Source organism: Martes martes, assembly GCF_963455335.1.
Source record: "Martes martes genome assembly, chromosome: 8".
Classification (NCBI taxonomy): Eukaryota; Metazoa; Chordata; class Mammalia; order Carnivora; family Mustelidae; genus Martes; species Martes martes.
Window position 1 is genome coordinate 128,823,875 of NC_137895.1, and position 18,797 is coordinate 128,842,671.

Sequence of the window (18,797 nt, forward strand, 5' to 3'; positions counted from 1 at the left end):
AGAAGGGACTAACTAATGATAGAGTTAACTTTACTATTATATTTTAGAGTTGCTATTTTCAAGTGAAAATATGTCACTGTAAATATGTGATTGAAAATATGTGAAAGTCTAGGGTTCCCTGGGTGGCTCAGTCAGTCAGTTAAGTGGTTGCCTTCAGTTCAGGTCATGAACCTGGGATCCTGTGATCAAGCCCCGCATTGGGCTCCCTACTAGGTGCGGAATCTGTTCCTCCTCTCCCTCTGCCCCTCCCTGCTGCTTGTACATGCATGCGCTCTCTCAAATAAATAAATAAAATCTTAAAAAAAGAAAAGGAAAAATTTGTGCAAGTCTAGAGCGCAAATGAAGAAGGTGCTATAGTTAAAAATAATAAATTGCTACCAGCTTTACCTTTCTGCAGCAAAACCTCCAACAATCCAAAGATTCCCAACCAGCAGAACAGAAAATCTCAGATAGTCTAGGTAAGATGTAAGTACCTGGCCTTCATAGTTTATTGTCATAAAATCAACAACGAAGTGTTAGAAAGGGGTGCTTGAGCTCAGTGGGTTAAGTGTCTGCCTTCGGCTCAGGTCATGATCCCAGGGTCCTGGGATGAAGCCCCGTATCGGGCTCCCTGCTCAATGAGGAGCCTGGTTCTCCCTCTCTCCCTCCCCCTGCTTGTGTTCATTCTCTCTCTCTCTCTCTGTGTCAAATAAATAAATAAACTTAAAAAAAAAAAAAAACAAAACCAAACAGTGTTAAAAAGTTGGAACATACCTGATATGGCATATAGGATGCTCCTTTTTGATTAGGGGTTATAGCCATGGGATATGAACCGCTATAAACACAGGAAATATCCATTGCATCTAAAGAGGTAATGCTCATTTTGGATGGTTCTGAGTTATTGGACGCATTGATATGACTGTTAAAACTTCGAAAAGCTACAGCATTTCTTTTAGATAAGGTTAATGTTTTCAGCACCTCTGAAGACGGAGCTAACATTTTTTGGCTACTGTCTTGGACAGCAGGATTCTCATCACCTTTTGGCAAGGTATTTTCTTGCCAGTTGGGTGATACGGTAAGTAGGTCTTCAATGTTTGATTCTTCAAAAGAGGATTCTTTGATGCTTTTATCTGGATCCAAGGACTGCCTTTCTAATGAACTCTCCATGATAGAAATTCCAGGAAAAGATGAATCAGAGTCCATACACATACTTTTAGAAGCTCTCTCATCATCGGAACATAGAAAACTAGAACTTAGGAGGTCTTTCTTATTATTCTTGTCACAATCCTCATCCAGTTCACACAGAAGGTTTTTTGCTATCATTGGGATAGGTGATTTTTCTGGGGTCTGTGGTTTATCAGTGAAAGAATTGACCATGTTCTCCTTATCGGCACAGTCACCTTGCTGACCTCCACACACTGATAGCTTCAGGTCTTGGACTTCCATTGTTAAGCCTGTCCTTTGGTTTATATAACCATCGTTCATTTCATTTCTAGACTTATGCTCTATACAGTTTTTTTTATTCTGTATGATGGTCTGACAAGGACTAGAGTCAACTAACTCAAAAGTTCTTTTAAAACTTCTTTTCCCAAGGTGCTCTACAGTCCTATCACCAGGATCTACAGCCCACTGATCTGACTGGTGAAAACCAGACTGTGCTGTGTCAGTGGCCACATGAATATTATTTATATCCAGTACTCTTGCTTCCCAAGAAATTTCCTTGGGGAAGCATTTTTTAGCCAGGTTCACACAAGAGCTTCCAGTCTCAGGAATGGTACTGCTGTTATGAATGGGAGAAAGGGCTAACTCAAGATCCTTTTTATTGAAACCTTGGGTCTCGATGGCATTGGTTGATTTTGTACATGAAGGCTTTTCTATTATATTCCAACTCATCACTGTAGAGCCCAGTGCATTGTCACTTTCCTGAGAGGGAGGAAAAAACACTTTTTTAGTGTATAACACTGAGATTCTTGAACCTTTTAAAACCTCTGTTGACTTAGGTGGAATAAATGACCCCATAAACTACTACGCTACCTAGTCCCACTTTCCCCTGGAACAAAAGAACAATAACAGAGAATTAAAGAGCAATATAAACAATTAAAGCATGTTTTTATATATATTTTAAGTGAAACACCAGTTTAGAATTCAAATAAACTAGTCTTTAATATGTCTTTTCATTATTTAATATGTATTTGTATAATATGTATTTGATATCCTAGAATACGTATTTGATACACATTCTTTAAATAGGACAAATTAATAGGCAACATTTTCAGGCAAAATCAAAGGTAAGGCTATATTATGTATATCTCTGCTTTGCAATAGGGGTATAGATGATTCTGTTTTGAATTACAAAATGCACAGAACTTAAAATATAGTTAAAGGAAAATTATAGACAAAAATTTTGTTAATGTAAACAGGTATCACCTTGTACAAGTATAATAAAACCAAACCGATAAAGATGACGTTAAATTAATCATAATTTATAGTTAAAACCCCAAAATAACAGGAATTAAAATCCACTGTCAACAAGATGAAATGATGATGCATTAATGACAAACACTTTTCTTTCTTTTTTTTTTTAAGATTTATTTATTTATTTGACAGAAAGGGATACAGTGAGAGAGGGAACACAAGCAGGGGGACTAGGAGAGGGAAAGCAGGCTTCCCGCTGAGCAGGGAGCCCGATATGGGGTTGGATCCCAGGACGCTGGGATCATGACCTGAGCCGAAGGCAGACGCTTAACGACTGAGCCACCCAGGTGCCCCCAAAACACTTTTCTTAAAATCTGCTTGAATTCCAACTATCTGCAGGTGCATTTCTGTGATCAGAACTTTGTACAGAGTATCAAAAATTGGTGCACGGTAATCAGGATTTTTACAACATTACTCAGTAAGAGTGTGTCTTCAATAAACTCTAACCCTGCCTGTTTTTGGTATGTGAAAAATCAAACTTTGTTAACTTACTTAGTAATAATAAGGAATGCTTAGTCATGAATAACAATAACAACAATCCCTAAATTACAACTCATAGATCTGCGGACAGAGATCATCCAGGGATAACTCCAGGATTTAGAGGGTCGGGTCCATTCTCACTCCCTCATGATAACTTGAGAAGCACCACTATAATCCAATCATTGCATTCCCCCTGGATACAGAAGTAGTAAGGAGAAGGTAAGGGTGTGTATGGTTTGAAATATTACACAATATGCTTTCTTGAACAGGAAGGAGGTGAAATAACAGTATTAGGAAAGGAATTCTGTTTATCATGTAGCGTGTATTACCTGTAGAGCAGCCTATAAGAGAAGGAAAAAAGATCGAGAAACACTGCCTTGACTAAAAAAATAATCTGACCTTACTTCTAGAACACAAATACCCAACAATGAAGAAAATCATATTACTGATGGATAAGGAGTAAATACAATCCAAATTATTTACTCAAACAGAAGGTTTATTCTTTGTGTATTACCATTATTCTAACCTAACATTATTTTATCTGCACTCTATGAAGGAAACTTCATAATTTAAAACAGTTCAAGGGCGCCTGGGTGGCTCAGTGGGTTAAGCCTCTGCCTTTGGCTCAGGTCATGATCTCAGGATTCTGGGATCAAGCTCCACATTGGGCTCTCTACTCAGCAGGGAGCCTGCTTCCCCCCCTCTCTCTGCGGGCCTCTTTGCCTACTTGTGATCTCTCTCTCTGTCAAATAAATAAATAAAATCTTAAAAAAACAGTAATAATAAAAAAATAAAACTTCTGTTCCTCTCACCTGTAATACTTACCAGTTTTAATAGCTTAAAAAAGGCAAAAGCAGAATATATACTTAAGTAAAATAACTTTAAGTAACTCCATTCACTTAGCAAGCAAATGTCCTTAAAATAAATACTTTTAAAGGCACACGTACCTTACCTTGTGGTCTAAAAGTTATTTCTGATCTGAAAGAGTTATCATTCCATTAAATGAGAAACTGGAAGAATACAGTATAGAAGGAGGTAGTATAAGTTTTAAAATAATACTTAAAAAAAAAAAAAAGCACAATAAGCTAGTGCCTATGTCATGGTAGGGAATTAAAAAAAAACAAAACAAAAAACAACGACCATCTAAATGCCCTGAACCAAACGTTTTCTATCAATTTTCTTCAAGCTCACTATGTATTAATTACGAATAATTCTGTATTTGAATGTGAAATGAAATATTTAAAAATAATTTGACAGAATATACAGGCAAATAAAGACTACCTTGACTGCCATTCATGAAACAGTTTCATTTCCTTACAGAATTTACATGGAAAAGTGTAAAGCGTCTCCATTGTAAATGTGACATATGAAACTCTCACCTGGCAGTCCTTCTCCCATCTGGGACTGCTGTGGCTCTCAGACTCCACACTGGATACGAAGGTATGCGACTGGCTGCTGGCACTGGATGTAGCCAGCCTTCTCCTGGACTGCAGGAGATTAGACGTTAGGCACTTAACGGGCATCCCGGGATTGGAGGCAACTGCTTCAAGACCTGCAGGGAAGAAAAAATATTGGAGCAATGTCACATTTTTCTGAGTTCCTCACTGAGCCTGAATCTTTCCAGATAATTAGGCAAAGTCTTAAGTATAGTACATCAGAGTTCTGTCTGTGCAATCCAATCCGCAAAGACGGCTCAGATAAACACCCATACATACAAGTACTTTCATGGATGTTTAGGGAAAAAAAAAAAACCAAACCTCAACATTCACAAGTGAAAATGAGGACAAAAAAGAACTAAGTTGTAATTAGGAAGAAATCCATTATCCACTTAGAAACTCTTCTTGATAAGAGAACATTATTGATACGCTATATCCAGGTATGATATAAGATTGGAATGTGACTAAATTTACTCAGTTCAATTTGTATTTAATTAAAACCATTGCTTTAGGGGCACCTGGGTGGCGCAATCAGTTAAGGGTGTGACTCTTGGTTTCTGCTCAGGTCCTGATCTCAGGATTGTGAGATCGAGCCTCGTGTCCAGCTCCACGCTTAGCACGGAGTCTTCCTGAGACGCTCTCTTCCTCTCTCTGCCCCTCCTGCCTGTGCGCTCTCTCTTTCAAATAAAAAACATAGCTTTATTCTAATGTTGAGGTTTATGTGCTCACAAGTATGAATTATCCACATCCATAAGGGATGTTTTATACTACTGGGTAAGACATGTAACAGTGAATTGCTAACAGCAAGCTAGGACAAGAAAGCAGCAGCACCTACACAATACGTGTGTATCATATAATGATGCTAACAACTGTTGTTCCTGAACTTATGAGACAAAACACGTAATGATGCTTTTACGGAAGATCAAAATACGTGCATATATATATCTTGTTTTTTCTTTCCCTAAGGGGGTGAATACATGTCTTTAATTTCAAGTAAATTCCTACAGTTTTTTGATTTAATGAATCTTGGAACTTTAAAACTAGAAATAGAATTTCAGTGGCCATCCAGAACTACTTTTTTTGGTACATAAACTCTCTCAATGAAATTCCTGGAACTCATTGGACACTGACCTTGATATTTGACTAAACTGCTCAGCTTGCCTCCCCCTAGTAATATGGAAATTTGTTTCTACCCCAATGCCATGTGCATATTGTATATTGGCTAAAGAGTTCTTTCTGGATCAGTGATATGATCAGACCATTCCTTTCTTTGGAAATTTTGTGTGTGTGTGTGTTTGTTTTAAGATTTTATTTATTTATTTGACAGATAGAGATCATAAGCAGGGGCAGAGGGAGAGGGAGAAGCTGCTCCTTGCTGAGCAGGGAGCCCAATGCAGAATTAAATCCCAGGACCCTGGGATCATGACCTGAGCCAAAGGCAGATGCTTAACCATCTGAACAACACAGGCACCCCTCTTTGGAACTTTTGATAATTCCCTACAGCTTCTAGATTTCCTGTAATGACACTTGATCCTTGCCCATCTACTTGCTAAGCTTCCTTTTCCATTGCATATGGTTCCCATTCTCACATTACACATTTAGTCCCCACTGTCTGAAGATGGAATACTTCCAAGTGTCAGTGCCTTTGTTCATGCCTCTACCTGAATTGCCCTTTTCCAATACACTTGGACCTACTGCTATATCTTTACTGAAAACCATTCCTGATTTTCCCAGTTAGCATTTAACACTTTCTGTGTTGTATCACAGTATCCTTCTTATGATTTTATTGTAGAGGCTTGCTGTTGTTATTCCTTTACACATGTAATCAACACAGAATTACAAGCTCTTCTGAGGCAAGGACCTCTCTTACTCATCTTGATATCCACTGGGTGACCAGCACAGTGCCTTGCCCTGGTTGACTTCTGACTAGATTAAAAAAAAAAAAAAATGACTAAGGGAGATGCAATTATTTTCACTTAAGAGTAAGGCTATAAAAAAAAAAAGAGTAAGGCTATAGTAACATCTGCATATTCTGTATTTTAGTAGTTTTGTATTTATCAAAGATATCTGTGTTTTTCAGCCATTTTGATTTCCACAGAGGTGATTTTGACAGAAGAATTAAGACTCAATGACTTTGGAAGAAAGGGTCAGTGGACAGAAAATTGTAGTTGCAATCAGGACTTGGCTTACTCACTTACTAGTGTATAACTAAACATTTTCAAACATTAGTTTTCTCACTTATAAGTGAGATATCCTGGATATGTGTGGATTTGAGGACCAAACTGAAAATGAGGTAACATCTATGAAAACATGTAACACTAATTGCTCTTCAAAGCATCACTATTCACATTCCCAAGATGAAGAACATCAAGTGCAGGGAACTAACTCATCCACCACTGCTAAGTTATGAAAGGTGAAGTTAAGTGCTATCCAGATGTCCTTCCTCTTCCTCTACTACTTAACTTCTGTTTTTTATTGTGTCCTAATGAAAAATTTTATCTTTACTTCAACTATTTTATTTCAAAGTCTTTTGGAAATAATTTTATAAAGACAGACACAAAATATTATACAGATATATATATATACTCTCTATGTAAAGATCTCCATAGACCCAGTACAGTGAAACTTACCCAGTGATCATTCTAATACCAAGCTAACTGAAGGATCTCTCATTAGCTAGGGATTTTAATCTATTGACTTAAAGATCTAAGTCTTTAAGTCTTTAAGCACCAGGCTGGTTCAGTCAGTTGAGCATGTGACTCTTGATCTTGGGGTTGTAAATTCCAGGCCCATGTTAGGTATAGAGATTATTTAAAATAAAAATAAAATCTTTATTAAAAAAAAAAAAAGATTTGTAACAATCTGTGTCAAAAATGGATTTACATGAGGAAATATAGGAATGCCACAGATTGTTCAAGTATTTGTATTTCATACCCATACTAGAAATTCAAAAATTAAAAAACACTTCTTTCCTCAAAAGACACACTTAATGGAATAAACTACTTTTTCTTTTATACTCACATGAATTTAGTAGTTTGCTAGAGTAAGGAGTAGTATCCCTGTGATCTACAGACATAGGACTAACTAGTCCTTGAGAAAGCTGCGATGTTTCAGATACATGGGTTGAAAGAATATTTGCAGAGTCTTTGTTTTTTTCTGCAACTGGTGTGTACTATTAAAGAGAGAAAAACAAAAACAATGCTAAGATTTACCTCTACAAAAATACCATCTAAATACATAGACTATTATACCACCTAAGTAGATAATGTTAAAGTAACTCAAGATGCTTGATACTTAAATTTATTTTGAACATTTATTTTAAAAAAGGATTAAATTTTAAATGGCAATCATGAAAGGGCATGTTATGTGACTTTTTTTCTAATTAAGCACTTACAAATCCCAAAGAGCTGATGAGAGATAACACTTGTCCTGGGGTTCTTGAGTAGTCTTGTCTAGGTTTAGCCATGGATGGTGTTGTAAGGATATCCATCATATTGATGTCTGTGTATGGAAAGAAAAATATATGAAATTCTTCAAAAACTTCAATGTCATTGACTTACTAGTCGAAAATCATCTGTTCTGAACTTTGTCCCCCACATTATCTATAATACTGGCTTATGTAAGATGAACATATCCAGAGAAGCCACCATGCCACAGTATAAAAATACACAACCAAGCAGAAAGAGAAAGACAAATAATGTATGATCTCTATTATACATGGAATCTTAAAAAACAAAACTAAACTAAACTTACAGGTACAGAGAACAGACGGGTGGATGCCAGAAGCAAGAGTTGGGGACAGGAGAAATGGATGAAAGGGGTCAAAAAAAAAAAAAAAAGATAAATTTTTCCCTATTTAAAAAAAGCAACTGATTGAAATCATGAAACTTTGATAGAACAGAGTCTTGCTCTGGAATGAATAGAACACAGTGTAATGACCTAAATTAGGGAGTACTCAGTCACTAAACAAGAGTATTATCTAACTGGCAACAAAATAATTCTTGATAAATCAAATACTAGAAGAGGATGTGGTAAGAAAAATTAAGAAGGAATATTAGGAATATGAATTAAATTCTAACATCACAATCTATTTAAGGAATTAGTACAAATTATGGGCTCCCCTGTTAACTAACATGTGCAAGTATAGGTCAAGATAGAAATTGATACAGAATTTTTAATCAGTTTCAGTAAATAACTTTGAAAAATAATTCAACATTCACACATAAGGTACTGTTTTCTTTAGACATCAAAAATGGTGGGTGCTAGCTGGCTCAGGCAGTAGAGCATGCGACCCCTGATCTCTGGGTCATGAATTAGAGCCCTACGTGGGTATAGAGATTATGTTAAAACTTTATATATACATTTATTTATTTACTTCAAGATTTTTAAAATTTACTTGACAGAGAGAGAGAGAGAGAGAGAGACAGAGAGAATGCACAAGCAGCGGGAGTAGTATGCAGAAGGAATGGTGAGCAGGGAGCCTTCCTTATTCAAGGCTCAAACCCAGGACCCTGGGATCATGACCTGAGCCGAAGGCAGATGCCCAACTGACTGAGCCACCCGGGCGCTCCTTAAAAAATAATAAAAAAAAAATCCCACAACCCCACCCCCCACAAACAGTAGGAAAAGTGTGATATTCTATGTGGTGTCAGACTTTTTTTTTTTTAAGGATTTTATTTTATTATTATTTTTAAAGATCTTATTTATATTTTTGACAGAGGGAGAGAGAGAGCGAGAGAGGGAACACAAGCAGGGGGAATGGGAGAGGGAGAAGTAGGCCCCCGTTGAGCGGGGAGACTGATGCAGGGCTCGATCCCAGGACCTTGGAACCATGACCTGAGCTGAAGGCAGATGGCTAACGACTGAGCCACCCAGGCATCCCTAAAGATTTTATTTTTAACTAATCTCTACACTCAATGTGGGGATTGAACTCACAACCCCAGTATCAGTATCCTCCACTGTGTGGAGCCACTATGAAAAACACAATAGAAGCTCCTCAAAAAATTAAAAATAGAATCACTATATGACCCAGGAATTCCACTACCGACTATATATAGGTAAGAATTGAGAGCAGGGTCTATAAGAGAGATTTATACACTCATGTTCATTTCATAATTCACAGTAGTCAGGAGAAGCAACCCAAACGTCCACTAACACATAAATAGATTAAAAAAGTGGCATATATACATATAACGGAATGTTATTCAGCCTTTAAAAAGAAGGAAATCCTGTTACATGCTGTGATATGGATGAAACTTGAGGACATTATGCTAAGTGATATAAGTCAGTCGCAAAATGACAAATAGTCTATAATTCTACTTACATGAGGTACCTAAAGTAATCAAACTCACAGATACAGAAAAAAGAATTGTGGTTGCTGGGGCTGGGGGGAGGGGAATTTGGGATACAGCGTTTCAGTTTTGCAAGATGAAAAAGTTCCAGAGATCTGTTGCACAACAATGTAAATATAGTTAATACTACTGAACTGTATACTTTTTAAAAATGGTAAATTTTATATTATGGATTTCTTAACACTATCAAAAAAAAAGACAAAAACCAAATTCGGAATCTGTATACTTAAGACGTTGTCATATTACTATTTATATTAATACAAAGAGAGAATTATTTGGGAGGCAAATTTTATTTTATTTTAATTTTTATTATTTTTATTTTTCATGTAAGCTCAGTGTGGGGATTGAACTCATGACCCCAAGATCAAGAGTTGCGTGTTCTACCAACTGAGCCAACCAGGTTCCCTATGGGAGCCAAATTTTAAATAAATTATCAGATAGGAGAAAAATAAAATAAAAAAATATTAAACTGTTATATCACCATTACACAAAATTTATCGGATTTATGACTTTTTCAATATCTTATCTGAAACCCAGGGGGTTAGATTTGCCTCACAATTTAAAAATGTTTAGAGTTTAGAAAGGTAATGTGATGAATATACAGTGATCTTTTTAGTTTTTTTTTGTTTTTTATTGAGATATGACACACAATTTTACCTTAGTTTCTGGTGCACAACCTAGTGATTCAACAACTCTATATGTTATACCATGTTCGCCACCAGTGTAGCTACTGTCTGTCACCATACAATACTATTACAATATTATTGTCTATATTCACGATCCTGTACTTTTCATCCTCATGACTTACTCATTCCATAACTGGAATAATGTGGAATATATATCCATAACTGGAATAATTCCATAATGGAAGCCTATGTCTCCTACTCCCTTTCACCCATTTTGCCCTTTTGCCTTTTCTCTCCCACAATCATCAGTTTGTTCTCTGTATTAATGGGTCTGTCTTCACTTTTTTTGTTTGTCTGTTTTGGTTTTTAGGTTCCATGATATAAGTGAAATCATAGGGTACTTGTTTTTCTCTATGACTTTTTTCACTTAGCATAATACCCTCTAGGTCTGCCCGTGTTGTCACAAATGACAAGACCTCATTCTTTTTTATGGCTGAGTAATATCCGTGTGTGTGTGTGTGTGTGTGTGTGTGTGCACACCACATCTTCTTTATCAATTCATCTATTGATGGACACTTGGATTTCTTCCCTATCTTGGCTATTGGAAATACTGCTGTAATCAACATAAGGATGCACCTTATCTTTTCAAATTAGTACTTTTGTTTTCTTTGGGTAAATACCCAGTATACTGTATAGTAAGGAACATCTCTAGTGGCATCTCATCTAGCCACCTGTACTCAAATATTATTACTGCTGTGAAGAATCTGAGTAGTTATGTGAAATGGGACTAATAAAAACCATAAATAGCCCCCATCAGCTCAGGTCAAATTTTATCAAACTAAATGAAAATCCTTAGGTATTCAAAACTTTTGAAATGTGTACTTGCAAATAAAGAATTATAGGTGTGTATTTATTTTCAAATAATTATAATCCTGTGGTTTATAATTTATAAGCCCAATTTTGTGCTCTCCTGTTCATTTATTTCTATCTGCTACCATTTTAATAGATAATTTAATATGCTATCAAGTCGGTAAGCTCTCATAGAAACATCTCCATGTTTCTATGATAAACTTAAGTAATTTCTAGTTTCTCCCTATTAGAAACAATGCTGCTACAAAATTTTATTCATATATTTTGTTCTCTTGAACCATTTCCTTAGAAAAATTCTAAGATAGACTAACTAGGTCAAAAAGAATTAAACTCTTTTGTTTCTTTTCTTAAATTCTTAATTTTATTTATTTATTTGAGAGTGAGAGTGAGAGCAAGAGCGAGAGAGTATGACAGGGGGATGGTCAGAGGGAGAAACAGACTCCCTGCTGAGCAGGGAGCCAGACAAAGGACTCTATCCCAGGACTCTAGGATCATGATCCAAGCTGAAGGCAGTCACTTAACCAACTGAGCCACCCAGGCATCCTAAACTCTTTTGTTTCTTAAAACACATTGGTAGATAACCTTTGGAAAGTACTGTGCTAATTTACAATGTTTCCAGAAAAACTAACTATGGTTTTGCAGTCTCATTAATTTTAGATCTTCAGTTCTCTCTCCCTCTCTTTTTTTTCTTTTTTTGCCTAGTTTAACAGTGAAATGATTCATTTATTATTTTTTAAATTAGCATTTCTTTCATTACCATGAGTGAAATTAATATACTCCCATATACGTGTGTGTGAATTGTGTTCAGTTTCTTTGCCCTTGTTTATCAAGGTCTTGGTGGTGGTTCTGTCAGTTTGAATAAGTTCTGTAAGTATCACTGTTTATCATTTTATAGTTATTTTAGTCACTTTACTGATGTTTAATTGGTCAAACCAGTTTCAGTAGACACAAAGTCAGAAGAACAGAAATTCTGAATTCCTCTTTGAAGATCCAAAGAACTTTGAACGTCCTTGATGATTTAGGAATAATTATTTCCATTTCTCATTCTTTTTTTCCCCCATTTTTCTTTTTTTTTTTTAAAGATTTTATTTATTTATTGACAGGCAGAGATCACAAGTAGTCAGAAAGGCAGGCAGAGAGAGAGAGGGGGAAGCAGGCTCCCCGCCAAGCAGAGAGCCTGACACGGGCCCAATCCTAGGACCCCGAGATCACGACCCAAGCCAAAGGCAGAGGCTTAACCCACTGAGCCACCCAGGTGCCCCTTTTCTTCATTTTTCATCTTCAATTGAAAGGAAATACCATTATACCTTTCTAGTCTTTTTTGGAACAAACAATCATCAAATCTTAGCATTATAAACGAACAAAATAGTGTAAGTTAATAGCAAGTAGTTGTTGGGTTTTTAAAAACGTACTTACCTGCTATTTTTCTTACCTCTATTCAAAGTAACTTTGGAAAGGCCAAAATCTGTTAGTTTAATATGACCTTCATTAGAAATAAGCATATTGTCTGGTTTCAAATCCCTGCACATACAAAAAACAAACAATAGACAATTAAAAAAGAGCTAGTGTTGATGTAGAATTAGCAGGGGAAAACCCAGAAATTTCAGAAGACTCAAACTCTATTTATTTTCACTAAAACAAGGCACTTACTGTTGGCTTTGAGAGTGCAAAAAAGAACTCTCAAAAGTAAATTATCTTCTGCATATTTGAACCGAGAAAGTTAACCGATTTAATACTAGATTACCTTTGACATTAGTCAGTAGATAGTCCACTAAAACAAATAAACCTCATTAGATAAAATAAACCTCAGGCTACACCAAAATCATATTTACCTCTTTCATGGAGGGTAAGATTAAACCTTAATAGAGAAGAGCCACTTAGAACATGACTTCCTTTGCACTGAGTAAGACACCGCAAATCAGTTGGCATTATAAAATATAGCACTTTTTATTTAAATAAATAAATTTATTTTTTACGATTTTATATATTTGAAAGAAATAAAGAGAGAGAGAGAGAGAGAGAACAGCAGGGGGAGCAACAGGCAGAGGGAGAGGGAGAAGTAGGCTCACTGAGCAAGGAGCCCTATGTGGGGTTCGATCCCAGAATACAGATATCACGACCTGAGCCAAAGGCAGATGCTTAACAACTGAGCCACCTAGGCACTCCAAAATATAACACTTCTGTATGATGGTAAGGGGTGGAAAAAAGATTCAATATTCTTCACAACAAAATGGTGTCCCCATGTTCAAAGCAACATATTCAAAGCATAGGGAGGGGAGATGAAACAAGAATTGATGGAATTTATACATTTTTTAAAAACTTGGTGCTTTTATTTACTCTTTAAAAAAGATTTTATTTGGGCGCCTGGGTGGCTCAGTGGGTTAAGCCGCTGCCTATGGCTCAGGTCATGATCTCAGGGTCCTGGGATCGAGTCCCACATCGGGCTCTCTGCTCAGCAGGGAGCCTGCTTCCCTCTCTCTCTCTCTGCCTGCCTCTCTGCCTACTTGTGATCTCTCTCTGTCAAATAAATAAGTAAATAAAATCTTAAAAAAAAAAAGATTTTATTTATTTATGAGAGAAAGAGAGAGAGCACGAGCAGGAGGAGGGGCAGAGGGAGAGGGAGAAGCAGACTCCCCACTGAGCTGGGAGCCTGACATGGGGCTCGTTTCCAGGACCCCGGGATCATGACCTGAGCTGAAGGCAGATGCTTAACCCACCGAGATACAAAGTCACCTCAAGTTGATGGAATTTTTAAACTCACACTAGTTACTACCAAACTTTACATGGGCAAATGCTTATGCAAATATTTCAAACTCAAATATTTAATACATAATTTGATTATCTGCGGTTTTAACTAATATTTTGTAAAAGGCGAAAGATTTATACTTAACTAATAGTTTGTAGAAAAGTCAGTCTTTACCTGTGGATGATTCCATGTCTGTGAAGATAGTCTAGAGCCAAGGCTACTTCAGAAATATATTTCACGGCCATCTCTTCATCAAAATAACCATATATATGTAGGAGAGACTTGACATCACCACCAATAAGATATTCCATTACCTATCAAAAAGGAATACAAATGTTATAAAATAAAAACAATATGATTTGATTACCTTAAAAACATTTTTGGGGGCACCTGGGTGGTTCAGTGGGTTAAGTCTCTGCCTTCAGCTCAGGTCATGATCTTAGGGTCCTGGGATTGAGCCCCGCATCTGGCTCTCTGCTGAGCAGGGAGCCTGCTTCCCCCTCTTTCTGCCTGCCTCTCTGACTACTTGTGATCTCTCTCTGTCTGTCAAATAAATAAATAAAATCTTTAAAAAAAAATAAAATATATATTAAAAAAACAGGGGCGCCTGGGTGGCTCAGTGGGTTAAAGCCGCTGCCTTCGGCTCAGGTCATGATCCCAGCGTCCTGGGATCGAGCCCCGCATCGGGCTCTCTGCTCAGTGGGAGCCTGCTTCCTCCCTTCTCTCTCTGCCTGCCTCTATGCCTACTTGTGATCTGTCAAATAAATAAATAAAAATCTTTAAAAAAAAACACAAAAAACATTTTTTGAGTATTATAGTTATCTATTTTTAGCATGGCTCTGTAACAGATACATTTTCTTGATTTTACTCAGTACACATTAATACCAAGTTTGCTCATGTTGCCATATCTTTTTTTTAAATTGAATTTGAACTGCTTAATCTGAATAAAGATTCAGACTTACAGAAAGGTATAAGAACAGTCCCATGTACTCTTCATCTAGATTCACCCACTGTGAGCATTTTGCCCATTTGCTTTCTTCCTCTCCACATGTATGAATATAAAATAAATGTTTGTTAATAACATAATTATATTACATAATAAACAAAGGAACATGATTATTAGCATAAATATCTTAAATGCATGATTTTTATTCAGACTAAACAGTTTCAAAGTGTGGCAACATTAACAAATGATATTTATAGCTTTAAAGTTTTTGCTAAATAACTGGAGAATAAAGTTGAAGAGATCATGACCTGTCGCCACAAAATTCTTTATCATGTCTCTCCTAACAAGAATATTCTTATCTAACTACAGCATAATAAAATTCAAGGAATTTAACACTAATACTATTATCTAATTGATAGTCTGTATTCAAATTTCTCTGAGTATCTAAATAAACGTCCTTGATAAGACTTCTTACCACCCTGCCCTAGCCAGGACTTCCATGGCATTTAGTCATCATATCTCTTTAGTCTCCTTTAATCTGGGACAGATTTTTGCCTTGTTGAGGGGGGCAGTCTTTCCTGACATCTGATTATTTCCTCACTATTCAATTCAGGTTTGCATTTTTGGCAGGAATCCTAGGTAAGTAATGTTGACTCGTTCTCATCTGGTGATGAGACAACTACTGTCAGCATGTTCCATTACTGAGGATGTTGACTTTGATCACTTAGTTCAGGTGGTGACTTCCAGATTTCTCCAATGAAGTACTTTTTTTAACCCCCTGGTAATGAATAAGTAATGGAGGAAATATGTTGAGTGTATGTAAATAACCTGTTTCCCAACAAATTTCAAGCACTGATCTTAGCATCATGTGACCGCAGATGATTCTTGTCTGACTCCAATATTGCTAGGTGGTTGCAAAGCTCTACTATTCCTTTTACATACACTGTCATTATTCTTAAAAATCTGTATGGTTTTAAGGTATAAAATACTGCCTAGTAAGACCTTCATAAAGCAAAGTCCTTTCTTTCCTCTTTAGGTCAGTAGTTTCCCTGGTATATAGAGATTAGTCAGTTTTTGTTGATGACATCAATCATTAAAACATTTACTAAGCCCCAAGTCTGTGCTACACACTGTGCTAGCACTGGAAATATAAGCAAGAAAAAAATGTCTCTTCACCGAAAGAGTTTATAAGTCAGTAGTAGGTTAATAAATAAATAAACATACTGCATTTGAGCTCATGAGAATGTTTCTTATGTCCTCGTCAATAATAATTATTGATCCTTTTTCTCTTTGTCAATCTAAGAACAAAAGGACTTGTTTAGATGTTTATTCACTTGTAGGGAGATTTCGGATCTTTACACTTTTTCTTAAAGATTTTTTTTTCCTAAAATTTATTTAGTTGACAGACAGAGATCACAAGTAAGGAGAGAGGCAGGCAGAGAGAGTGGAAGGGAAGCAGGCTCCCTGCTGAGCAGAGAGCCCCATGTGGGGCTCGATCCCCGGACCCTGAGATAATGACCTGAGCCGAAGGCAGAGGCTTTAACCCACTGAGCCACCCAGGCGCCCCTAAGATTTTATTTTTAAGCAATCCCTACACTCAGTGTGGGGCTTGACCCCACAACCCCTAGATCAAGAATCACATGTTCCACTGACTAAGCCAGCCAGGTGCTCCTATTTTTGGTCTTTCATGTGTCTTTTGTGAATCACTTCTATTCTTTGCCCATTTTTCTACTCGGGTATTTAATTCTTTCTTATTGATGTATAAAATCTGTTTACATAGTAGTAAAATTAGACTTTTCTGTATTTTTCTGAACAATATTTTCTCCAGACTTGTTATTTGACTATGTAAATGGTATTTTGTATCAAAATGCTTTATTTTGTACTTAGTAAGACCTATATCAATTTATGATTATAAAAATATTCACATCAGTTTCCTCCTACTACCTTTTTGGGGAAAGATTTTATATTATTTATTGGTGAGAGCACATGAGAGAGAGAGTATGAACAGGGGTAGGGGAGAGGGAGAAGCAGACTCCCCCACTGAACAAGGAGCCAGATGGGGCTCAATCCCAGGACCTTGGGATCATGACCTGAGTGGAAGGTAGATGCTTAACTGACTGAGCCATCCAAATGCCCCCTTCTTCTAGTACTTTTTTTTTTTTTAAGATTTTATTTATTTACTTGAGAGACAGAGAGATCACAAGTAGGCAGAGAGGCAGGCAGAGAGAGAGGGGGAAGCAGGCCCTCTGCTGAGCAGAGAGCCTGATGCAGGGCTCCATCCCAGGAACCTGGGATCATGACCTGAGCTGAAGACAGAGGCTTAACTCACTGAGCCACCCAGGCGCCCCTCCTTCTTCTAGTACTTTTATGGATTTCCTTTTAAAAGTAGAAATCTATGATATAAAAGGGGAACAAATGACCCTAACACCATCTCAAATTTCATAACCAAGCAGAAATGATTTCAAGTGACTTCAAAAACCAGAATTTTGATACTATATCCCAAGGACAAAAAGAACAGGAAAAAAAAGTCCTAAATTGACTCTAGTAGTTTTAGTGTTAGTAAAACAATATTGATGTTGTTATTTTGAAAATTAAATACATAATGTTATAAGTTAAAGCAAACGAGGGGCACCTGGGCAGCTCAGTGGGTTAAAGCCTCTGCCTTCGGCTCAGGTCATGATCCCAGGGTCCTGGGATCGAGCCCCACATTGGCTCTCTGCTCTGCAGGGAGCCTGCTTCCTCCTCTCTCTCTGCCTGCTTCTCTGCCTACTTGTGATTGCTGTCAAATAAATAAATAAAATATTAAAAAGAAAAAGCAAACGAGTAATTACATTAATGTTTTTAGGAACCCAGATTGTCAGGGTAAAAGAATATATTGTTTCAAAATATTTTTATATGTTATATATTTTTTTAAAGATGCTGGGTAAAATTCTATGATTTCCCACTGAATTGGAAATTTCAGCATAAAGAAAAAAGAAATTTCAGCATGAACTTATGTTATATTTTTTCTTTCTATAAATATGTTATGGGGTGCTTGGGTGGCTCAGTCAGTTAAGTGGCCGACTCTCGGTTTCAGCTCAGGTCATGATCTCAGGGTCGTGAAATCGAGTTTGGTGTTGGGCTCTGTGCTGGGCATGGAGCCTGCTTAAGATTCTCTCTTTCCCTCTGCTCCAGTCCCCTCTAAAAAAAAGTTATAAAATACTTAAGTTACAGTGATGAAAAAAGTACAGCACAGGAAATATAGCCAATGACACTACAATAACTTTGGTGACAGATGGTAACTAGAGTTATTGTGGGGCTCATTTCATAATGTATAAAAATATGGAATCACTGTGATTTACACGCGAAACTAACAGGATATTGTTTTAATCCTTTAAGTCTTCTTGGTGCTCTCTAATGCCTTTACCACATACTGTTCTGTATGCTGTGTGTGATTAAATAGTCCCCTACCCTCTTTGGGAATGGAATATGTCAGTGTTTCCTTCTTTTTCTGTGAAGAGCCAGATAGTAAATATTTTAGGCTTTGCAAGCCATATGGTCTGTGTGGCAACTACTTCAATCTTCTGTTGTAGCCCAAGAGCAGTCATAGACAATAAGTAAACAAAGAATGTGGCTGTCTTCCAATAAGATGTAGTTAGTCACTGAAATTCAAATTTCATATAGTTTTCACTTATCACAAAGTATTATTCTTCCTTCAATTTTTTTCAACATTTAAAAAATGCCAAAACTATTCTCAGCTCATTGGCTGTGCAGAAAACAGTGGGCTAGATTTGGCTTACCACAGGCTTAAAAAAATGGAAAGTCAATTATTCTTATAGTATTTGGTTTTCACCTTCTTACTGCTACTCTATTTTTTTCAACACTCTCAGACAGTGAATCGTCCTATAA

At 36.7% G+C, this 18,797-nt stretch overlaps 1 protein-coding gene across 2 annotated transcripts in view; it reads right to left on the minus strand.

Annotated features, from left to right (window-relative positions):
• MASTL (microtubule associated serine/threonine kinase like) overlaps positions 1-18,797 on the minus strand; it is a 35,276-nt gene that overhangs the window by 11,013 nt on the left and 5,466 nt on the right. For both annotated transcript variants that reach the window (XM_080812145.1, XM_080812144.1), the window contains exons 3-8: positions 14,138-14,277; positions 12,650-12,738; positions 7,765-7,871; positions 7,392-7,542; positions 4,314-4,486; positions 754-1,902 (exon numbers count right to left, since the gene is read on the minus strand). In XM_080812145.1, coding sequence (XP_080668271.1) covers positions 754-1,902; positions 4,314-4,486; positions 7,392-7,542; positions 7,765-7,871; positions 12,650-12,738; positions 14,138-14,277 — 1,809 coding nt within the window. The remainder of the gene's footprint in view (positions 1-753; positions 1,903-4,313; positions 4,487-7,391; positions 7,543-7,764; positions 7,872-12,649; positions 12,739-14,137; positions 14,278-18,797) is intronic.